General features: G+C 39.7%; 4 protein-coding genes across 4 annotated transcripts; 2 read left to right on the forward strand and 2 right to left on the reverse strand.

Annotated features, from left to right (window-relative positions):
• On the forward strand, positions 1 to 1,513 carry LOC311505126 (cytosolic 5'-nucleotidase 1A-like; the record flags this gene model as incomplete). The annotated part of the gene is made up of 5 exons (XM_084568532.1): positions 1 to 12; positions 151 to 271; positions 631 to 750; positions 854 to 1,047; positions 1,196 to 1,513. 5 exons carry the CDS (start codon positions 1 to 3, stop codon positions 1,511 to 1,513), a joined length of 765 nt encoding a protein of 254 aa, XP_084424658.1.
• Positions 1,514 to 13,551: 12,038 nt separating this feature from the next.
• Positions 13,552 to 16,453, forward strand: LOC311505127 (cytosolic 5'-nucleotidase 1A-like; the record flags this gene model as incomplete). Its single annotated transcript, XM_084568533.1, has 7 exons — positions 13,552 to 13,602; positions 13,666 to 13,770; positions 14,649 to 14,738; positions 14,958 to 15,078; positions 15,437 to 15,565; positions 15,681 to 15,862; positions 16,033 to 16,453. The coding sequence occupies 7 exons, from the start codon at positions 13,552 to 13,554 to the stop codon at positions 16,348 to 16,350; spliced, it is 996 nt and encodes a 331-aa protein (XP_084424659.1). The 3' UTR covers positions 16,351 to 16,453.
• A 1,772-nt stretch (positions 16,454 to 18,225) lies between these two features.
• LOC311505861 (uncharacterized protein) lies at positions 18,226 to 20,539 on the reverse strand. The gene is made up of 5 exons (XM_084569661.1): positions 20,499 to 20,539; positions 19,627 to 19,688; positions 18,969 to 18,998; positions 18,666 to 18,827; positions 18,226 to 18,481 (listed from the first exon to the last, which is right to left on the reverse strand). Exons 1-5 carry the CDS (start codon positions 20,522 to 20,524, stop codon positions 18,396 to 18,398), a joined length of 366 nt encoding a protein of 121 aa, XP_084425787.1. The 5' UTR covers positions 20,525 to 20,539; the 3' UTR covers positions 18,226 to 18,395.
• An 801-nt stretch (positions 20,540 to 21,340) lies between these two features.
• Positions 21,341 to 22,781, reverse strand: LOC311505862 (interferon alpha-inducible protein 27-like protein 1). The gene is made up of 4 exons (XM_084569662.1): positions 22,691 to 22,781; positions 22,112 to 22,141; positions 21,820 to 21,981; positions 21,341 to 21,588 (listed from the first exon to the last, which is right to left on the reverse strand). Exons 1-4 carry the CDS (start codon positions 22,698 to 22,700, stop codon positions 21,503 to 21,505), a joined length of 288 nt encoding a protein of 95 aa, XP_084425788.1. The 5' UTR covers positions 22,701 to 22,781; the 3' UTR covers positions 21,341 to 21,502.
• Between the last annotated feature and the right edge of the window lie 67 nt (positions 22,782 to 22,848).

Raw genomic sequence — 22,848 nt, forward strand, 5'->3', positions numbered from 1 at the left:
ATGAAGAAGAAAGTGAAGCCTACAATATTCACTAAATACCAACAGCACTATTGATCTCTTTAAGACTGTTTTGTGAACACACAAACATTTTCTTTCTGATTGAGTTATTTAGATTTTTCTTTACTTTCTTAAATCTTGCTGTGCTCTCAGGCTCTGAAGGCAGTGAATGCTAAACTTAGAGAGCATTACCCTGACAGCGAGGAGCTCTTTAAGGTCATACTCATCCATGACAACCCAGCAGACACACCCATGGATGTTATCAGAGAGCAAGGTGAGTTACTGATGCACACAAACAGGTCTGGTGACGTATACATACAGTACATACCTACACAAATACACAAAGCAGAACATTCACACAGAGACAATCTGTGATCATCTGTCATTTAAAGTCTCAGCTCCTTTCTGTTGTTGTGTTGAGTTGTGGTTGCTTTTCATTAAAAAAATAGCTGCAGTGCTTGTGTATCATTCCTAAACTAAATCCATCTGTGACTATAATTAATCAACAGTACTGTACAATAAACATGGGGCCTCTAACATGCATCTGTAAGTTAACAGTACTGTACCAGCTATAGGACATAACATTTTTAGGAAATCAATTGTCCAATGGCCTTGTCGTTCATTCTTTTGCAGGTCTGGAGGAACTCATCACTATCGTGCCTGTGAACGAAAACAATCTTGTTGGTGAATTACAGAGAAATAATACCCACCTGTACCTGTGTACTGAAAGGGCTCAAGAAGCAGCAAACAACGGTAAAAAAGACAAAATGTCCGTTAGTCTACATGCTGTAACCAGTAGTGTAATCTGTGTAGTTGTGCATCACACCATAACTCCCTGTGTTAATGTGATTGACAGTTGCTGCATCAAGTATGGCAACTGGTATCGTGTCCATCCCAGAGAACATGAGGATGCCAGAGGATCAGCTGCGTTTCGCCTTTGATGGTGATGCTGTCCTCTTCTCTAACGAGTCAGAGCTTATTTTCAAGAGTGATGGATTAGAAGGATACTTGAGGAACGAGAGGGAAAATGTGGAAGTTCCAATGGGACCGGTATGGACAGTCACAAATTCATATAAATACAATATTTGTTTGCACCTGCATGACATGATATTAATAGGTTACATTATATTTAATCATCCTATACTACAACCAGTGAGCTGCAGTATGTCATTGCTCCTCTTCTCCCTCCTCTCTTCAGGGACCGTTCAGAAGATTCTTGGAGGTGTTAGTGAGGCTGCAGAAGAAGTTGTATGATAAAGGCATGTACAAGAACTGCCCCATTCGCACATACCTGGTGACAGCTCGCGACCCAGGCATTGCAGGGTACAGAGCCTTAAACACTCTGCGCATGTGGGGTGTTGAGATTGATGAGGCTGTATTTCTTGCGGGGACAAACAAAGGTCCCACCCTGGAGAGGATCCGCCCCCACATCTTCTTTGATGACCAGCTGCGTCATATTGAATCTGCACTGGCGGTCGGCACAGTGGCATGCAAGGCGCTCTATCACTCAGAGTGACCAAAAGGAAATTAATTCTGTGAGTCAGCTCCTGAAATGTTATAGTGGATAGAAAAATGTAAACTAGAACACCATGTCACATCAATAAAGACATAATGAATGAATATATATATATGTCTGTTCATTTGTTGTTGTTTCTTAATGTGTTTTGTGGAGTCTATAAAATACATCGTACTGAATTAGTGGTTGGGGAGAATCATGAGAGAAGAATAAAAATTAAATCACAGAAGGCAAGCTAGGCTCTCTTTCTCTGAGGGGCACCTAAAGGCCCAAGGGACCTCCATTTTGGCATCTAGCAGGAGGATGTTAAAACTGCTAGAAAATGAATTAGATATTCAAAAGAATGATAAAATATTCTGAGTTGAAAATGAAATAACACCCCAGTTGATGCAATATCATAGTATTATATTAATACAAAAAAATCCTTTTACACTTACTAATGACATATGAAAATGTTATTATATTGGTAATCTAGTACTCAAATAAATATTGTTTAGAAGATGGAGAATCATTTTTTAAAAAAAGTTATATTATTGAAAAACTTTTACTTCACTGCTGAAACAGAAAACAGTCCACATTTTCTTTCATGCCCCAATTTTAGTCAGAGATTTTCTTCTAGAAGACATGCTCGTTTGTTGTCTGGATGTCGCCTCATTGGTATCCAGACACCTGATGTATGAGCCAATGATTGTCAAGCACACTTTCCAAAATACTCCAACACACTTTCATTCAAGAGGTTATATTATAATCTTTGGATGTGTGCATGAAGGACTGTAGACACCAGTCATAGGAGAAGATTATAAAGAATGGCACAGCACACACTCGCTATACACAGACGTTACTGTTGCTAATTATTATAACATTACAATTGTCTAATACACTTAATTTGCCAAGAGTTTCAAAACTCTTAAACACAAAGAGAAGTAGTAAAGTGATAGAGTTGCACAAATCTATATAAAACAGGACGGTTATTATAAATAAAACTGAAATTTGATTGATGTTTCTTTGGTAATCTGATACTCAAATAAATGTTGTTGAGAAGATGGAGAATCATTTTACCTGCCAACCTTTCACACACACTACCCTGTCTTGCTTTTTATTTTTAGTCTCAAGTCATTGAATCCATTCTCTCCTCTGCAACCCACATAATAATAATACTTATATATTTGTAAGTGTTATTATCAAAAAACAGCATTTTCTACTTCACTGCTGAAACAGAAACACAGTCTACATTTTCTTGTATTCCCCAATTTTAGTCAGAGTTTGTCTTCTGGAAGACATGCTTATTTGTTTCATTTCCTGTTGCAGCTCCAACTCCTTTAGTGACTGCAGCATGCACTGTTTGTTTTAACACAATGGAATGACAACATGACTTGTCAGGATCATTTCTGACAAACTGAAACTTATGTACAACAATGTCATAACTAAAAGAACAGCATTCCTTATCAAGCCACGTCTACTAAAAGATATTTATAATTTATTCTTCTCTGAATGTTACAGACCAAAAAGGGAACAACCATTTAATACCATAAATCAGTAAGTAGAGTCAAAGGCAGAGGCCACATAATACTAATATTGTCATTTTATACATTCTGCGTAGCAGTGCTATAAGACATATTGTGATTTATTTCTGATTTCTGACTCTTTTTATTTTTTACTCACTTCCTCCTGCAGACCACAAAAACAAAGAATCTCAGCTACACATCTAATTTTATTATTCTAGTTCAGGGTTTGATTCATGTTTTCAGAGTCCATGACTAATACAATTTTGCCATACAAAAACAATATTGATGAGTGAGTACCAGAAATCGTGCACTGACAAAAGTTCCGCGTTGTTTGGAATGCAAACTGCGATTAAATGTGTTCATTTTTAACGCGTTATTTATAATTAATTAATCGTAATTAACGCGTTAAAGTCCCAGCCCTAGTTTTTTTTCTTATAAATGTTAGCAAATGCAATTAAGAATCACAAGCTGAGCTATCTTATTTTTTAAAGAATTCCAACCCTTAATCCAATTACAGCAGAGAGTCTTCTCGGGTAATTTATCTCATTCTTCCAGGTAGATCCTGTCAAGCATCTGCTGCACTGAGCCAACGCTCTATGACATGATACTGCTACCACCAGACTTTACTGTAAGGATGGCATTAGCCAGATGATGAGCAGTGCCTGTGGTCACCTGATATACTGCGTGATCTGCCCAAAGAGTTCAGGACTTATCTCATCACAACACTCTCAGAGTCCCTTAAAAGCAAACTGTGTAAACTCCAGTGAGCTGTCATATCCTGTTTACATGTATCTGGTTTACATCTAGCTGCTCTACCATAGACTTGATTGACATGGATTGCAGCAGGGATGGCTGCGGTCGTATTTTTAAAGGAATACAATTTTGTTTTGTCTGAGTTTTTTTTTTTTTTTTTGCTGATTTCAAGAAACACTATCCGTAATAGTATTTGTATAAACCATTCATAAGTTTCTATTTGTCCAAAAATGATCAGTGTGGTCATTGGTGCATACCATATACTGTATAAAACATCTCTTTTTATACAGTCTATGGTCCACAGTCCAGTGCTCATCTGCTGCCCTCTAGTATTCCAAAATGGAAACTGTTTCAGGTTCCATTTCTTAGGAAATGGAACCTGAATTTGTTTTTCATGGTCACTCCTCTGCAACAGGCTGGACAGGATAAACCTGCAAACACCCAAAGCTGTGGTCAGTACACGAATCTTCCAAAGCATGGACCCGGACATTGACTTGGAAGAACTTTGTGAGTGTATACATATATATATATTTCTGTAAGAAAGGTTTCCTAAAATATACTGTGCACTAGTTATCAAATGTTTTCCTTCATGGCAAATTTGTTTTCATTTTCTTTTTGTGTGTCATTTTCAGGCAAGTTGGTTGTTGTAGGCGCAGGTAGGATACACACACACACACACACACACACATTTTTACATGTAAACCTTTGAATCCTTTTTATCAATAGAGGCTTTTTTTTCTGCTATCATCTTGTCCAGGAGGTGTTGTAACTGTGTTACTGACTCCTGCTGCTTTGCTGGCAATGGGTTTCACCGCCACTGGAATAGTAGCAGGCTCCACTGCTGCCAAACTAATGTCATATTTTGCATTTGCTTTTGGTGGAGAACGTGTGGTTCAACTCTTGCTGTCATTTGGTAAATTAAATTATTTCTGTCTTTTTATCTTCATCAGTGTTTATCTCTAGCCAGTCTGACTAATAAGTACGTTTCATGATAGAGAGAAACACAAGCTGTAGTGACATTCAATATAAATACTATTGCCAAACATCTCTCTTAACCTCTTGAACGGGTCCGTGGGGTTTAAGCAACGATGTCACGTTGCGTGTACACACCACCACTTCAGTTAGCTCACACCTGTGCTTAGAAATGGTCATTTGTGATTGGATCACTCAGGATGCACGTTGACCCTTTAAAACTGAATGTGTCGCCGCTCCTGGAAGGTTATTACACTCTTATAACATGCAGTAAATTTTAAATAACTGCCAGATATGGAAAGAAAAATGTGTAGATTCTAGCAAAATGGGCAAAGGCACTTACCCACAGGACATTTTCTGACCTTTTTACAGTCAAAATAAGCAAAAAAAGTTCAGGCTGACACTTTAGGGTTTAGGTGTTAAAGGGTTAAAATATGGCCTGGGCTTAACAGGTTAACCTCTCTTAAGAGTTCACGTATTTATGCATTAAATGCAACATTCTGATATGTAATATTGTGTGAGACTTTAACTTTCAGTTGGTGAGGTGACTTTTCCTCAGAATAAGGAAAAGAATGGAGAATAACTATAAATGTATATTAGATAACATGCTGATTATCTGCTGGGAATGCTCAAATACACCTAATGTAATGTCATTTTGCTGTAGGTATGTGGGTGCTGTCATGGTTTGGCTTTGGAGTTTTTGGCAGTGCCGGAGAAACAGCAGGATGGGTCCTATCAACCATCTGTAACATTACTCGGACGGAGAAATGAACTACACATAATGTTTTGCACTAAATCTGTGCAACCTCAATTCACTTCCAACTATGCAATAACATTCTTGTGTTATTGTATTCTCTTTTGCATTTAACAGCATCATGTAGACTGCTGTGTTGGTTTGTTTTCATTGGGGATCTTGTGGATGTCATTGTTATACGCTGCATTTTTTAATATTATGTGTGTGTATGGCTGCTCCTTAGCAAGATCTCTGGTGAAAAAATGATTGTGAAATAAAAATAAAAAAATAAAATCAAATGCCATACACTCAGCATGAGGTGTGACTTAAGATAATATATTGTTTTAGAACTGGGGAAGATGCAGATGTGATTTCCAGGATGTTCATTAGTTCTGATGAAATGTTTGTGTTTCTGACACATTTAACTGAGTCTAAAGGTCATTACTATGATGCATCTTTGAGTTTATGATTCATCCCAAATAAAGATTCTTGCAAAACTAAAGTATGGTTGTTGTTACTCCAGTAGCCACTTCAGTGTAGTGATTTTAAACATCAGCGTTTCACAGAAAGATTTGAGTCGGGGTTGAACAACAAAGCGGATGAAAATAAACACATGGAGAAGAGAGGTCTTTCAGCTTAGACATTTTGGAGGACACTAAACAATGTCTTTAGACAGTGATTTACAGTAGTCTCAATAGCAAGACAACACAGTTTATGATGTAATTAGCCACCACAAATAGTAGACGCGCTGACACTCACCTGTGGGTGGGATGATGATAACTAGAAAATCATCAAAGGCCTTATACACTATATTGCCAAAAGTATTCACTCAGCCATCCAAATAATTGAATTCAGATTTTCCAATCACTTCCATGGCCACAGGTGTAGAAAATCAAGCACCCAGGCATTCAGACTGCTTCTACAAACTTTGTGAAAGAATGGGTTGCTCTCAGGAGCTCAGTGAATTGCAGCGTGGTACTGTGATAGGATGCCACCTGCGCAACAAGTCCAATCATGAAATTTCCTCACTACTAAATATTCCAGCGTCAACTGTCAGTGGTATTATAACAAAGTATAAGCGAATGGGAATGAAAACAACTCAGCCACGAAGTGGCAGGCCATGTAAAATGACAGAGTGGTGTCAGCAGATGCTGAGGCCCATATTGCACAGTTTGCCAACTTTCTGCAGAGTCAATCGCTACAGACCTCCAAACTTCATGGGGCCTTCAGATTAGCTCAAGAACAGTGCGTGGAGCTTCATGGAATGGGTTTCCATGGCCGAGCAGCTGCATCCAAGCCATTCATCACCAAGTGCAATGCAAAGTGTTGGATGCAGTTGTGTAAAGCACGGTGCCACTAGACTCTAGAGCAGTGGAGATGCTTCTCCGGAGTGACAAATCACGCTTCTCCATGTGGCTATTTGATGGACGAATCTGGGTTTGGCAGTTGCCAGGAGAACGGCACTTGTCTGACTGCATTGTGCCGAGTGTGAAGTTTGGTGGAAGAGGGATTATGGTGTGGGGTTGTTTTTTAGGAGCTGGGCTTGGCCCCTTAGTTCCAGTGAAAGGAACTCTGAATGCTTCATCATACCAAGAGATTTTGGATAATTCCGTGCTCCCAACTTTGTGGGAACAGTTTGGGGATGGCACCTTCACTATGGCAATATAGTGTAACAATAATTAAACATCTCACGACTCTTGTGAGAATCTAGCTACCTCACAATGCACAGTAAGCAACGGTCTGCTGATGTATACATACAGGACACACCTACACAAATACACAAAGCAGAACATTCACACAGAGACAATCTTTAAAGTCTCAGCTCCTTTCTGTTGTTGTGTTGAGGCGTGGTTGCTTTTCATTCAAAAAATAGCTGCAGTGCTTGTGTGTCATTCTTAAACTAAATCCATCTGTGACTGTAATTAATCAACAGTACTGTACGATAAACATGGGGCCTCTAACATGCATCTGTAAGTTAACAGTACTGTACCAGCTACAGGTCAGAACATTTTTAGGAAATCGATTGTCCAGTGGCCTTGACATTCATTCTTTTGCAGATCTGAAGGAACTCATCACTATCGTGCCTGTGAAAGAAAACAATCTTGTTGGTGAATTACAGAAAAATAATACCCACCTGTACCTGTGTACTGAACCAGGGTGGAGGGCTCAAGAAGCAAACAAATTCTGATAATAAGTTGAATTTGTTGCAGGTCTTTGCAATTCTATCATTTCACTACTTGTCTTTGTGTTAAAGTGTTTTTAAAACTGGTGCCTTTTCCTCACTGATGTTTTGTCATGTTTTCTGCATGTTGTTGGCATCAGTGTGTTGTATAAGTGGGGGATTGGTTTGAATGTATTTGAATGATTTTAAGATTTCAAATGAAGTGTATTATAACATTTCAGTAAGTTTCTTTATATTTATTTAATGGGTCTTGATGTTACTGCCTGCCTGTCTGTCCAATATTGTCATGACGATGCCATTGCTGTTTTTGGGAATGAGTGGGAAATAATGAGTTAATATGGGACAAATGAGTAAATGTGGACTGTTTTTCCTTTTTCATATGTTTTAAGTATTAGAGTTATTATTCGTCAGGTTGCAAAGGACAAAACAAAGTTCTTAAGAATGAAAAGCAGAACCATGTGTTAAAGCAACACTAAAGAAGTTTTCCTCTTCGGTCCCCCTACTGGTTGGAAGTGTAATTGTCCATTACTTCCGTCGTAAATAAGTAAGCCTACGGCATCCTACTGTCGCAGGCACGTTATTTGTTTATGCAGAACCGGCTTTGGAAACAATCAACGATATCGAAGGATGTCCAGTGACAAGGTAGAGTAGGTTGCATGATTTTACGAAAGTATGATGTATTGCAACATTAGAATGAAGTAAAACAAAATAATGACATTGCTTGCTATTTTTATTTCTGTGTGAAACTGTAAATTTGAAACGGCAGATTAGCAATAGCCAGATAGGTTTACATAAGGATGAAAAATAAAGAAACGTATTGCCTAACAGTTTAGCATGTAATAGCCATTTGCATTGTCTGTGAAAATCTTGTGAATGTTGTTGAAAAAAGTTTCAGAGACCGTTGTGAACTAAGAATCAACAACTTTGGGAACGATCAAACATTTGGGGTTATTTTGGCAGTTATTGTCTTAGCTTGCAGTGATAGTTACAGCGATATTTAGCTTAGCGATAGTTACATACAATAGCGAACACCTTAGCTAACATGAGCCATAGCGATAGTTACATATATATTAGCACAATAGCTAACGCCTTAGCTAAGATGAGCCGAAAAAATAATTGACAATGTATTGTACACCGATGCACACTGTTTGAAAAAAATATTACCGGTATTTCTTACAAGTCCAGCAGCAGCAAAGCCAAGTCACCATCGAGTATGAGCCGGTCCGATATTCACTCTCGTTTTAGCTCTTTCTTTATCATGCTCTCGTTTTCTTTTCTTCGCCTCATCGGACAGTACACTCCTCCTTTTCTTTGCAGGCTCTGTCATGATGACAATTTAAAAACTATCTCGCTGGTATCTTCCACACACCTGCTGAGTGTTCTCTCACTGATCTGATTCACTCTCTCACTGATTTGAGCCTCAACCTACCGGATTTTGTAGCCGCGTTGCCGTAAAGCAGGTCAAATTTGTAGTCTTTTTAGAACTACAAAAACGCTACCCGACGAAGCAAAGTTACATAGTGCGGTTATAGCCAATAGAGGGCCGCAAAGCGAATACAGAATTGGCTTTCACCCGGTTTTGAGGTGATAAATCACTGAAACAATTTTTGAAACATTATTTTAAGGTACTAAAAACTCTTTAGTGTTGCTTTAAAGGTTGTGGGCAAAGTCTTCCTCCTGACAGCAGGGGGAGACAGACACCAACTTACATCAAAATGTGTCCATCAGCTGATTTCAACATCTTCAACTTGACACAAACCACTGAATCATTTAACTTCTTTTCTGCAATAAGAATACACAGCATTGTATACTGATATGCCAAAAGATGAATTCAGTATTCTTCCCACATTGTCAAGTATTTTAAATATTTAAAAAAGTACGTTAAAACTAATATTTTCTATTTCTAGTCACAAACGATTGCAAAATATTGTGATATTTTTGAATGGTAAAATTGTATTAGTCATGAACTCTGAAAACATGAATCAAACCTTTTTGGACTAGAATAATAAAATTAGATGTGTAGCTGAGATTCTTTGCTTTTGTGGTCTGCAGGAGGGAGGAAGTAAGTAAAAAATAAAAAGACTCAGAAATCAGAAATAAATCACAATATGTCTTATAGCACTGCTATGCAGAATGTATAAAATGACAATTTAATATCAGTATTATGTGGCCTCCACCTTTCACTCTACTTACTGATTTACGGTACTGAATGGTTGTTCCTTTCAGAGAAGAATAAATGATAAATATCTTTTAGATGAGCTGGTTTGATAAGGCTGTTCTTTTAGTTACATAATTGTCACACATAAGTTTCAGTTTGTCAGAAGTGATTCTTGTATTTCCTTACTAGTCAAGTCGTGTTGTTGTTCCACTGAAAAAACAAAACAAAAAAAAACAGTGCATGCTGCAGTCGCTAAAGGAGTTGGAGCAGCAACAGGAAATGTTTTTTGAAACTTGGGTGTGGGTGATAAGATACAATTGTAATGTTATAAAATTAGCAACGATAACGTCTGTGTATTGTGAGTGTGTGCTGTGCCATTCTTTATAAACTTCTTCTCCTATGACTGGTGTCTACAGTCCTTCATGCACACATCCAAAGATTATAATATAACCTCTTTAATGAAAGAGTGTTGGAGTATTTTGGAAAGTGTTCTTGACAATCATTGGCTCATAAATCAGGTGTCTGGATACCAACGTTGTGACATCCAATCACATTCATACACATGTATCACACTAAAGTCATGGATACTATCAGAGAACAAGGTGAGTTACTGATGCACACAAATAGGTCTGATGACGTATACATACAGGGCACACCTACACAAATACACAAAGCAGAACATTCACACAGAGACAATCTGTGATCATTTGTCATTTAAAGTCTCAGCTCCTTTCTGTTGTTGTGTTGAGGTGTGGTTGTTTTTCATTAAAAATAGCTGCAGTGCTTGTGAAAGTGACTGTAATTAATCAACAGTACTGTACGATAAACATGGGGCCTCTAACATGCATCTGTAAGTTACCAGTACTGTACCAGCTATAGGTCTGAAAATTTTTAGGAAACCGATTGTCCATTGGCCTTGTCATTCATTCTTTTGCGGATCTGAAGGAACTCATCACTATGGTGCCTGCAAGAAAATAATCTTGTTAGTGAATTACAGTAAAATACACTGCCTGGCCCAAAAGAAAATTGTAGATTGTAGAAACTACTAAAACTGGGTTAAGAACTGACCAACACATTATTAAAAACTGGAAGGATAGTGGGGAATCACCGTCTTCGAGGAAGAAATGTGGTCGGAAAAAAACCCTGATTGATCGTGATCAGCGATCATTTTGTGAAATCAAGTGATGCACCCATCATGCCTAGAGCCTACTGTACAAGCCTGTGGGGGCAGTGCTATGATCTGGGGTTGCTGCAGTTGCTCAGGTCTAGGTTCAGCAACATTATGTGCCCAAAGAATGAGGTCAGCTGACTACCTGAATATACTGAATGACCAGGTTATTCCATCAATGGATTTGTTCTTCCCTGGTGACACGGGCATATTCCAAGATGACAATGCCAGGATTTATGGGGCTCGAATTGTGAAAGAGTGGTTCAAGGAGCATGAGACATGATTTTCACACATGGATTTGCCACCACAGAGTCCAGACCTTAACCCCATTGACAATCTTTGGTATGTGCTGGAGAAGACTTTGTGTGCTCTCTGTGTGTTAATGTGACTGACTGTCCCTGGAATAGCAACTGGTATCATGTCCATCCCAGAGAACATGAGGATGCAAGAGGATCAGCTGCATTTCGTCTTTGATGGTGATGCTGTCCTCTAACGAGTCAGAACTTGTTTTCAAGAATGATGGATTAGAAAGATACTTGAGGAACGAGAAGAAGAAATGTTGAAGTTCCAGTGAAACCGGTATGGACAGTCACAAGTTCATTTAAATTTTAAAGTACCAAGATTTCCATTCCTTTAGATACAGTATTCGTTTACACCTGCATGATATGATGTTAATAGTTTTTGTTTTTGGTACATTTTCCTCACAGCTATGTCATGTTTTTACATGTGGGAGACTGATTGATTGTAAGATGGCAAATTAAGTGTATTAGACAAATGTAATGTTTATTATGTCTTGCTCAGATATATTTTCTAACATTTACATTATGGAGCAAACTCTAGCTAAATTACTTAATTACTAATTTTTGTGAGTTTTGTTGATGTAAACTGGATGGGTTGAGGTTTAGTATCTCAGATTCAGATAACTTTATTTGTCCAAGATGGGCAATTTAAGGCACAAGGGAGCAGCATAACGTGCAATTACAGACATTTTAAGGAGCAAAAACCAAAAATAGAACAAAGTGTATACAAGTTACCTTGCCATAAATGTTTTAACTATGCAGAATGTCCATGGAGAATGTAAACCGACTGTATGAGTAAAGGGACTAAAGTGCAAATGTAAACAGTAAACAGTAGTTACAGGGATTATATATTTACAAGTTATTGCCGAGAATGTGCTATGGTTGTGTGTGTGCTGGAGAAGCGTCAGAGAGAGAGAGAGTAAGTGTGTGTGGAGAGGAGTTAAGGAGAATGATGGCTTTGGGGACGAACGTGACCTTTGTCCTCTGAGTTCTGCAGGTGGGGCAGCGGAGCCGTCGTCCAGAGGGGAGCCACTGAAATGCTAAGTGGAGGACGTGTGAGGGGTCTTTGGTGATTTTTACTGCTAAGATGATTGTCTGTTGGTCATGAATGTGAGTGAGAGTTCTTACGGGCAGGCCGATGATCTTAGAGCAGACCGAAACAGTGCTCTGCAATCGGTGTCTGTTGTGGAGGCTGAGGGAGTGGAACCAGCAGGTTATTGAGAAGGTGATGATGCTCTCAATAAAACTGTAATAAAAAGTCCGTAGAATGGCTTTGCTGACTCCAAAGGAGCTGAGTTTCCTCAGGAGGTAAAGTCATTGCTGGCACATTCTAAGAGTCTCTTCAGTGCTGGAGGAGAATTTCAGCAGGTTATCAAAGATGGTGCCAAGTTATCTGAACTCCTTGACCAGCTCCACTGGCTTCCCAAGGATGATGGTGGTATCTGCTGTGGCCAGGTCCCTCTGCTTCTTGGAGAAGGTCTCCACCATATCCTTGGTTTTACTGACATTCAGTTCCAGGTGTGAGCTGTCGCACCACTCTGAACTCCTGAAGAGCTGGTCCGTGGTGATGCAAGGGGCCAGACAACAGAGACAGGGGTACTGTGACGCCAGCATACTTGACAAGGTGGCAGTTGGGATGGTCCTTGAATACCAGCATGGGGAGTAGAGCATTGTGACGAAGTAGAGCATCATGGCTCATACATCAGGTGTCTGGATACCAATATAGCAACATCCAATCACATTCATACACATGTATCACACTAGAATCCCATTACAGGTTTCACACTTGACCAACTAGAATAACATGTCGACATATACTTGAGTCATGCCAATATGCTTGTTGAAACTTTTTAAACAACAAACAAGCATGTCTCCTAGAAGAAAATCTCTGACTAAAATGGGGGCATACAAGAAAACATGGACTGTTTTCTGTTTCAACAGTGAAGTAAAAAATACTGCTCCTTTTTTTTTTTTTTTTGTAAAAAAACATTATTATGTGGGTTGCAGAGGAGAGAATAGCTTAAGGTAAAATGATCCCCCATCTTGACAGCAGGGGGAGACAAACACCTGCAACAATCAGCTGATTACAGCATCACCAACATGTCAATAAATCACAATCTACGTCGTGGCACTGCTCAGCATAGCACAGAATGTATAAAATGACAATAATATCTGTATCATGTTGCCTCTAACCTTCACACTTAACTTGTTTCCTTACATTTAATTGTAGAAATTAGTGTTTCTTCTTTTGTCACACTTGACCATAATATGTCGACATATGCTGGGGTCATTTATTTATTACAGTTCCAGTTATCCAAGGTAACGATAAGCGAGTGGAAACTGAAAGGGCAGCAGACGGAGAGTACAACAGAGAAACCATAGCAGACGCTTGGATCTGGAGCTGAAGAGATAAGCGACAAAAACGATCAAAGTCTGAAGAGGTCTAGAAAAACAAATAGCAGTATGGGAGAAAATGCGGCGACAAAGGTAAAGAATTACCTTGTTTAATTATCATCATTTGATGCACTGATAAACTGTGAAGTCAAGTAAAGAGTGGACGAGTAAACGCTCATTTAAGGTAGGCTACTGCGGGACATAGACGCTGTAGCTTATGCACGTAGCCTGAGCCGGTGTGACCCATTTACTTCTGAGTCTTTGTCGATCTGTAAAAACATCACCCAAACGCTAGTCACGCTACTACCAAGCGGACCAATCACAGCTCTTGCGGTCTGCTCGTAGTTACATTTATGGGTGGGCCGCATTAGCTGGGGTCAGAGATTCATTCATTCATTCAAAATTCAGGCTGGTATCAGCGATACCGATACTTTGTGCAAATACACCTAATGTGTCTGGTAAATCTAAAAAAAAGTAGTGTATTTCAAATCGTAGCTTCCTAAAGAATTCAACAGCTGAAATAGCTCCACACATGACTCCGTTTACGCTCTGCCATTGTGTCTACAGACTGCAGCGTGCTGCTGCACTTACGCATTACGCACTTACCCAGGCGGAAGAAAAAATAGTTCCGACCAACCGTGTATCTTTAGACAAGATCTCAATAGTTTTAGTTACTTTCCACCGTGTTCCTGTTAATCATATAGACTACTTCAAATGACTTAAGTATCAAAAGTATCAATATTTTGATTTGAGAATGGATTTTTGAGCATAAAGTGCTGGTATCGAAGGTATCGACATTTCAGTATCTATCCGCACATCACTAGTCACTTCAGAGAGGGATCTGCGCTGTAGCCGTGCCGTCTGTGTCAATTTTATGCAGAAGTCTAAACCGTAAAAAATTATCCATCACATAAACAAAACTGCATTAGAAATCGGGATTATTGTTAAAATGTTAATTTCTGATTCTGTAGTCCGAACCAGAGATTGCTGTCACCATCGCAATGACTGCAGAAGTGTTCTCCAAGATGGAGCCACGGGACACCGCCTTTACCTTTATTAAGGTCAGAAACCATGAAGGAAAAAAGCTGAGCACATGAAGAGTTAAAAAACATAGTACACACACACGAACACACACACACACACACACAATAAGTAGTGAAGCCTACAATATTCACTGAATACCAACAGAACAATTGATATTTTTAACACAAGCATTTTCTTTCTGACTGAGTTATTTAGATTTTTTTTCTTTACTTTCTTGAATCTTGCTGTGCTCTCAGGCTCTGAAAGCAGTGAATGCTAAACTTAAAGAGCATTACCCTGACAGCGAGGATCTCTTTAAGGTCATACTTATCTGTGACAACTCAGCAGACGCAACCATGGATGTTATCAGAGAACGAGGTGAGTTACTGATGCACACAAACAGGTCTGATGACGTATACAGTACATACCTATACAAATACACAAAGCATAACATTTACACAGAGACAATCTGTGATCATCTGCAATTTAAAGTTTCAGCTCCTTTCTGTTGTTGTGTTGAGGTGTGGTTGCTTTTCATTAAAAAATAGCTGCAGTGCTTGTGTGTCATTCCTGAACTAAATCCATCTATGACTATAATTAATCAACAGTACTGTAAGATAAACATGGGGCCTCTAACATGCATGCATCTGTAAGTTACCAGTACTGTACCAGTTATAGGTCAGAACATTTTTAGGAAACCAATTGTCCAATAGCCTTGTCATTCATTCTTTTGCAGATCTGAAGGAACTCATCACTATCGTGCCTGTGAATGAAAACAATCTTGTTGGTGAATTACAGAAAAATAATACCCACCTGTACCTGTGTACTGAACCAGGGTGGAGGGCTCAGGAAGCAGCAAACAATGGTAAACAAGACAAAATGTCCGTTAGTCTACATGCTGTAACCAGTAGTGTAATCTGTGTAGTTGTGCATCACACCATAACTCCTTGTGTTAATGTGACTGACTGTCCCTGCATCAGGTATAGCAACTGGTATCGTGTCCATCCCAGAGAACATGAGGATGCCAGAGGATCAGCTGCGCTTTGTCTTTGATGGTGATGCTGTCCTCTTCTCTAACGAGTCAGAACGTATTTTCCAGAGTGATGGAGTCGAAGGATATTTGAGGAACGAGAGGGAAAAAGTTGACGTTCCAATGGAACCGGTATGGACAGTCACAAATTCATTTAAAATGCAAAGTAGCAAGATTTCCATTCATATAAATACAATATTTGTGATTTATGATGTTAATAGGTTACATTATATTTAATCATCCTATACTACAACCACTGTGCTGCAGTACGTCATTGCTCCTCTTCTCCTTCCTCTCTTCAGGGACCGTTCAAAAGATTCTCAGAGGTGTTAGTGAGGCTGCAGAAGAAGTTGTATGATAAAGGCATGTACAATGACTGCCCCCTTCGCACATACCTGGTGACAGCTCGCGACGCAGGCATGGCCGGGTACAGAGCCTTAAACACTCTGCACATGTGGGGTGTTGAGATTGATGAGGCTGTATTTGTTGGGGGGAGAAACAAAGGTCCCACCCTGGAGAGGATCAGCCCCCACATCTTCTTTGACGACCAGCCGCGTCACATTAAAGCTGCACTGGAGGTCGGCACAGTGGCATGCAAGACGCTCTATCACTCAGAGTGACCAAAAGGAAATTCATTCTGTGAGTCAGCTCCTGAAATGTTATAGTGGATAGAAAAATGTAAACTAGAACACCATGTCACATCAATAAAGACTTCACTAACAAGACCAGACCTCGGTACGTACAAAGAAGTTTATTTTGACCAGGTTAGGGGGAGGGATAGGTACGGGATGGGATGAAGGAATCCCATGTTCCCAAAGCTATCAAAACTAATTAATGAATTACGTGGATATTGGATTTAGCAGTAAACCGCAGTAGACCTCCAGGTCTTGACCAACTCTCTTGAAATAATTGTAAATCTCCTTGTTCTAAAAATCAGTATCACAAACTTTGAGTTTTAAAAGGTGGCGGTAACTTCATATAATTCATATAATGAATGAATATACTGTTAGAAATTACTGTAAAGTTACATTGAAATATCAACAGTATAATGTTATATCTAAATGCAGGACAGCACTGTTAATGTTAGTTAGTGAGATGAAATATAACAGCGTTTTAACAGTATTTTTTCCATTGCATTGTCGGAAAACAAAACTGACTGCGTGAGTCCACACATGTTGAAGTGGTGATTATTTATCCATTTTTATTTTGCTTGTTAGCATAGGAAAATAGTTTTTCTTAACTTCATTGTTGTCAGACTGAGTCATTCTCATTAGATTTGGATTAAGGTTAACACATATTATACTGGACTTAGTGTATTTGGCAAATTTTAGCTAGCCTATACAGAACAGCACGTTGGCGGATTTTAAGACTAATACAGAGTTGCATTATGCTCTTTCTCTTCTGGTGCTGAAAAGGTGTTTGATACTGGAATAATAAATAATTTTTTTTCAACATTTGTTTCAGTGGCAAGCTATCTGTGCCACACAAGAGTGGCACTGGATTTTTGAAAACAGTCTTCAGAGTACAGAGTGAGTTTCAACTAGTGTTATCCTAGTTCTTCTTCTGCAAAGTGCAGCCTTCAAACACACATTGCAGATTTAATTTATGTAACATTACTTGTTGTCTCTAATATGAAGATGACAGACATCTTGTTTGCTAATATTGAATTTCTAGTTTAGTTAACTGAATTGTATTAAAAAGAAAATAAATTACTAAGCTCCAAGGTTACAAAACATTAATTCTAGTTCAAGTGTGTGCCTGCTAGTGGGAGTAACTAATATGTACTTATGTGTTTGTTTGTCTGTTTGTACTGTTAAGTCAATATTAGTGAAAGTATGTTGAGAAATCCTGAGAGAGGGACCAAGGCTGGACAAGGCAAAGTCCTATCAAAGCGGACGAGGAAGGTTGTCCACAAAAACAGGACACCTATCCATCATGACTCCAGTCTCACCAAGGAGATCATGATGGATTCCCAGAGGTCCAGGCCCCACCTGCAGCCCATAACCATCTACATGGAGTGTGTAGAGGTGGTTCAGACCTATAAGTATCTGGGTCTACATGTGGGTCACAAACTGGACTGGTCAGCTAACACAGACTCAGTTTCCAAAAAGGTCAGAGCCGTCTCTATTTCCTCAGGAAGCTAAGGTGCTGGAAGCTGCTGGACATCGTCTACCAGACTATCGTTGGCAGTGCCCTTTTCTATGCTGTGGTGTGCTGGGGAGTCAGCACTAAGAAGCTCTGTGGTACTAAACTAATATTATCCTGAATCATCATCAAGTGTTTTGGGGAAAAGTGCCTTTATGCGAAGAATGAAACCTTAAACACAGGCTGTGTAAATGAAAGACACATTTAAGATTTCTGAGGAAAGTCAACAAAAAAATGCTAACCCACTTTAGTTCTGAGTGCTCCTCCAAAACTGCCAGTAAAATATCACGATACACCGGAGATTTAAACCTTTGCATCGTGAGAGATACTTGACTGAAAAGAAGACGGTAAACACTTTGAGTGCATTTTATTTTAGGAAACATTCAACAGTGTACATATGCAGAAATGTAACAAGAGCACACCATTAGACCTTTCATTTGTCTCAGAACACAAATATGTTCCTTTAATAGAGTAACAGGACTTCTTATTTTGTTGTAAATGCATGATTTCTTGAGGATTTTCATCCAAAGAAGCTGGCCACCCATCCCACTGCTGCTCCAGCACCAGCCACAGCAGCACTGGCAGTCGCTGACAGACCAGCCGCACCTGCAGGTAGATTAGACACGTCGGACTTCTAGCAGTTTGTGCCATTTTTGTACAATTTCATTTTTAATCTGCCAGACTTCAATGAATATTTAGCAAATGAAGAGGCACGAGATTTAATAATTGCTGCAACAGTGATCATATCACCATTAACAGTGATAATAAAACGTCTAATTTTGGCGTTTACCTGCTGACTGCAAAGCAGCCACCACACTTCCTGCTGCTACTCCTCCTCCATTAGCTATAGCAGCAGAGGACATCAGGCTTGCAGCGTAGGAGCCTGCTGCTACTCCAGCTGAGGTGAAACCTGCTGCCCCCAGAACAAAAGGAGCAGCGGCCACAGCTCCTACTGCAGAAGGACATGAACACAGGAGAGATGGATCATGCGGGATTAAACATACATACATGTAAAATAAACAAAATGCATGTCCATGGCCTTCTACAAAGGGTTGAGGTCATGTGTAAAAGGAGGTTCATCCAGATGTCTTACCTGCTCCTGCTGCAGCAGCCACACCTGTGACTGAAACACAAGATGAGAACAAGCATTAACATCAGCATCCAGTATCATGAGGAGGGTTTGTTTTCTATGTTTAAAAAGGCCGTGTCATAATAACAGCAGCATTTATGCATTTACACTGTTGCCCTTAAAGTTGGAATCTGTTTTTAGACACATTCCTCTTTTTTATTCCCACTCACATAAATAAGATTGACACAGTCATTTCATGAGAAGAGGTAAAAAATATTTTATTCCACCTTCATGGGCAGAAGTGTATTTAGAGTTCAAGTGTGCAAAGAGCATTTCAAATGAACCGAGTCTGAAACCAGGAAGTCTGAAACCCGAGGACTGTTTAAACATTAACAGTACATCTAATTAAGAAGATTTGAGCAGCTCTGTGGTTGAGCAGCAATAAATAGGAGCCATAGCAGCACACAGTAGCGCACACACGAATGTAACTAGTAACAGTAGTGAATTAGAGAATGAAAAAAAAAAAAACAGGAGAGAATCGGTAGGCTATAGTGGTGCGAGGGATTTCACGGTTGTTTTTGGATTATAAATCAACTGGTCTTATCCACGCCAACTGTTATGATGAGTGTAATGACAAGAAAACTCATAAGGTACATGCAAGGATAAACGATAAATGACTCACCAGGATCCATGTCTGTGCCTGTTTGTCTGTTTGACTGTTGGATGCGCTTTATATCCGCTGCGCTGAGAGTTAAATAGCACCGTTAGGTTTCGTTTCTCCAGAAACTATGTTGAAAACCGAGCGAAGGAGGCAGTGGCGGAGCTAGACTTTTATCCTTGGGGTGGCCAGGGGGTGGCCAAGGCTATTTCAGGGGGTCCACAGACTATAACAATGAATTTGTTTCTTGACTTATCAATTGCAATCGGAGTGTCAAATGTTGAAATGTACATACTAAGCACACAGGAGATCAGATTTGTGTATAATTTGCAGTTTATTAACAATGCAGAAAATGTAAAACACAACTTGGCAACAATTTTTCAATAATTAATTAATAATAACTAATTTTTACAAAAATGGTGAAAATGCACCAACACATTCATAGTTACTCACACAAACATCTCTCTCTGTCTCTCTCCCTCCCTCTCCAATATATCAACACACAGGCATCAATATATCAAACACAACTTGGCAACAATTTTTCAATAATTAATTAATAATAACTATTTTTTACAAGAATGGTGAAAATGCACCAACACATTCATAGTTACTCACACCTCTCTCTCCCTCCCCCTCTCCCTCCCCCTCTCTCCCTCTCCCATATCAACACACAGGCACACACACACACACAGGCATCAATATCAACACACAGGCATCAATATATCAAACACAACTTGGCAACAATTTTTCAATAATTACTTAATAATAACTATTTTTTACAAAAATGGTGAAAATGCACCAACACATTCATAGTTACTCACACCTCTCTGTCTCCCTCCCTCCCTCTCTCTCCCCCTCTCCCTCATATATCAACACACAGGCACACACACACTTACTTTACGACAAGGATTTCTCTGTCCATGAAGGATATCCTTCTTCTCCTTCTTTTTCTTTGTCACTTCGTTGATCTCCGGTAACAGGCAACGATAACCGACTCCAGTTCAAATCTTCCTCTTCTTCAGTGGCGATTCTTCTTCTTCTCCTAATGAAGGTGGCTCGCAACGCTTTGTGGTATATAGCGCCAACTACTGTACAGGAGGGACTTAGCAGTCAATAGGCTTCACTGATTTAAAAATGCAACTGGCTCCTTCCGACAAGAAGTGCGGTGCGCCGGTGCCGCGATATGTCAATCATCTGGGGTGGCATCTGGGGGGTCCAATCAGATTTCAGGGGGGTCCAGTGCTACCCCGGCCTCCCCTCTAGCTCCGCCACTGGAAGGAGGGCGACAGAGTCAGAAACCTAAGCGTGATCAGCAAGAACACTAAACAAGCCTGTGCTGTTTTCTTCCGCATCAGAGAGCAGCTGGTATCAGGTTCGCCTCAGAGAACAGGGACTTTCCAAAGGAAAGCTTCATTTCGCATTTGATGGTGATGCTGTCCTCCTCTATAACGAGTCAGACCCTGTTTTAGAGAATAATGGAGTAAAAGGGTTCTTAAGAGAATAGAGAAGGAAGATATTCAAAATTAAGGTTAAAGTGGCAATCTGTGTTCTTAGAAAGAGGTAACACAGAAGTAAACGAACCTATGGCCCACTCATGAAAAAGATTACAATATGAGTAGGCTACAGTCAAGTCACCTGTACTGATGCTTATGTAAAATATTATAATACACCAGAAGTTTAAACCTCTACATCCTAAACTTTTTGTATTATCAGGTACTGAAATTAAAAGAAGACAACGTTCCAGTAAACAATTTCAGTGCATTTTATTTTCTGTAAGATATATCATTGAAAAAATGTAAGAGCACAATCACAGACAACAGCACACCACCAAACTTTTCAGTTGTCTAAAAACCCAAAGATACTGCTTTTGAAATGTAAATGTGTGATAGCTGTATGATTTTCAACGGATGAAGCTGGCCACCCATCCCACTGCTGCTCCAGCACCAGCCACAGCTGCTTTGGCCGCCAGTGACAGACCAGCTGCACCTACAGATAGATTAGACACGTTCAACCATTAATTCCCAAAAAGATCATTAACAGATTTTATGATATTATCAAGATGTAAAGATATAAACATGTGTTTTTGTTTTTTGATTGTGCTGCACTTCAGATGATGATGTTAAGAAAGTAAGGAGGCACAGGATTCCCATTTAATCATTGCTGCAACAGTGATCACATCACCATGAACAGAGATAATAAAACATCTGTGTTGTTTACCTGCTGACTGCAAAACAGCCACCGCACTTCCTGCTGCCACTCCTCCTCCGTTAGCTACAGCAGTAGAGGACATCAGGCCTGCAGCGTAGGAGCCTGCTGCTATTCCACCTGAGGTGAAACCTGCTGCCCCCAGAACAAGAGGAACAGCGGCCACAGCTCCGACTGCAGAAGGACGTGAACGCAGGAGAGATGGATCATGCGGGATTAAACATTTATACATGTAAAGGTAAATGTTCACGTCCAACTCCTACAAAGGTTTCAACTGTGAAAATGTAAACACAGTAAGTCTGACCTGCTCCTGCTACAACAGCCACGGCTTTGACTGAAAGACAAGAGAACATCTTTAAAAACCAATAAATCAATCAACCAGACTTTATTTGTATTTTATACAATAACCCCCACCCCCCACCGTTCCCCAGCACAGACACGCACCCACACAAACACAGACACACACCCAACTTAATGATACGATACTAAAAATAAAAATAGGAAACAACTGGATTGCGCTTTATAAACCAATAAAAGGATCTTCAAATCAATTCTGAAGCAAACCGGAAGCCATGCAGAGACTTTAAAATGGGTGTAATCTGCGCTCTGTTTCTGGTCCTCGTCGGCACACGGGCAGCTGAATTTTGTAACAATTGTAAGTGCGAAATATTTTTCAAGTAGGGCACTGCAGTAGTCAATCCTGCAGGTAATAAAAGCACGCATCTGTGTCTCTGTTCTGATAACGCCGAGGGTTTTCACTTGCTGACAAGAAAACAGAGCCACTAACATAAATGTACAGTAATCTAAGCTATCGATCAGCTGGCCTTATTGGCACCCTAACGGCAACTGTTAATATGGCTGTTAATACAGTCAAATGTCTCACCAGGATCCATGTCTTTGTCTGTTTGGACCAGCTTTGTACTAAGCTGAGTTTCGTTTCCCGAGAAACAAAACTATACTACATACTGCGCACAAGAGGGCGATAGAGAGTCAGACAACTGTGTGTGATCAGAGACTTTATTAAACCCCAGCTGTTTCCTT

Source organism: Chelon labrosus (assembly GCF_963514085.1).
Source record: "Chelon labrosus genome assembly, chromosome: 20".
Lineage (NCBI taxonomy): Eukaryota > Metazoa > Chordata > Actinopteri > Mugiliformes > Mugilidae > Chelon > Chelon labrosus.

Excerpts from the sequence above, each read along its gene's own strand:
- LOC311505861 (XM_084569661.1), bottom strand. The coding sequence starts at position 20,524 with ATGGACAGAGAAATCCTTGTCGTAAA. Across the intron at positions 19,689-20,498 it reads AGAGAAATCCTTGTCGTAAA|CGCAGCGGATATAAAGCGCA; the intron begins GTAAGTGTGTGT and ends TTTAACTCTCAG. Across the intron at positions 18,482-18,665 it reads GGCTGCTTTGCAGTCAGCAG|GTGCGGCTGGTCTGTCAGCG; the intron begins GTAAACGCCAAA and ends ATCTACCTGCAG.
- LOC311505862 (XM_084569662.1), bottom strand. Across the intron at positions 21,982-22,111 it reads GGCTGTTGTAGCAGGAGCAG|TCGGAGCTGTGGCCGCTGTT; the intron begins GTCAGACTTACT and ends GTCCTTCTGCAG. Across the intron at positions 21,589-21,819 it reads GGCTGTTTTGCAGTCAGCAG|GTGCAGCTGGTCTGTCACTG; the intron begins GTAAACAACACA and ends ATCTATCTGTAG.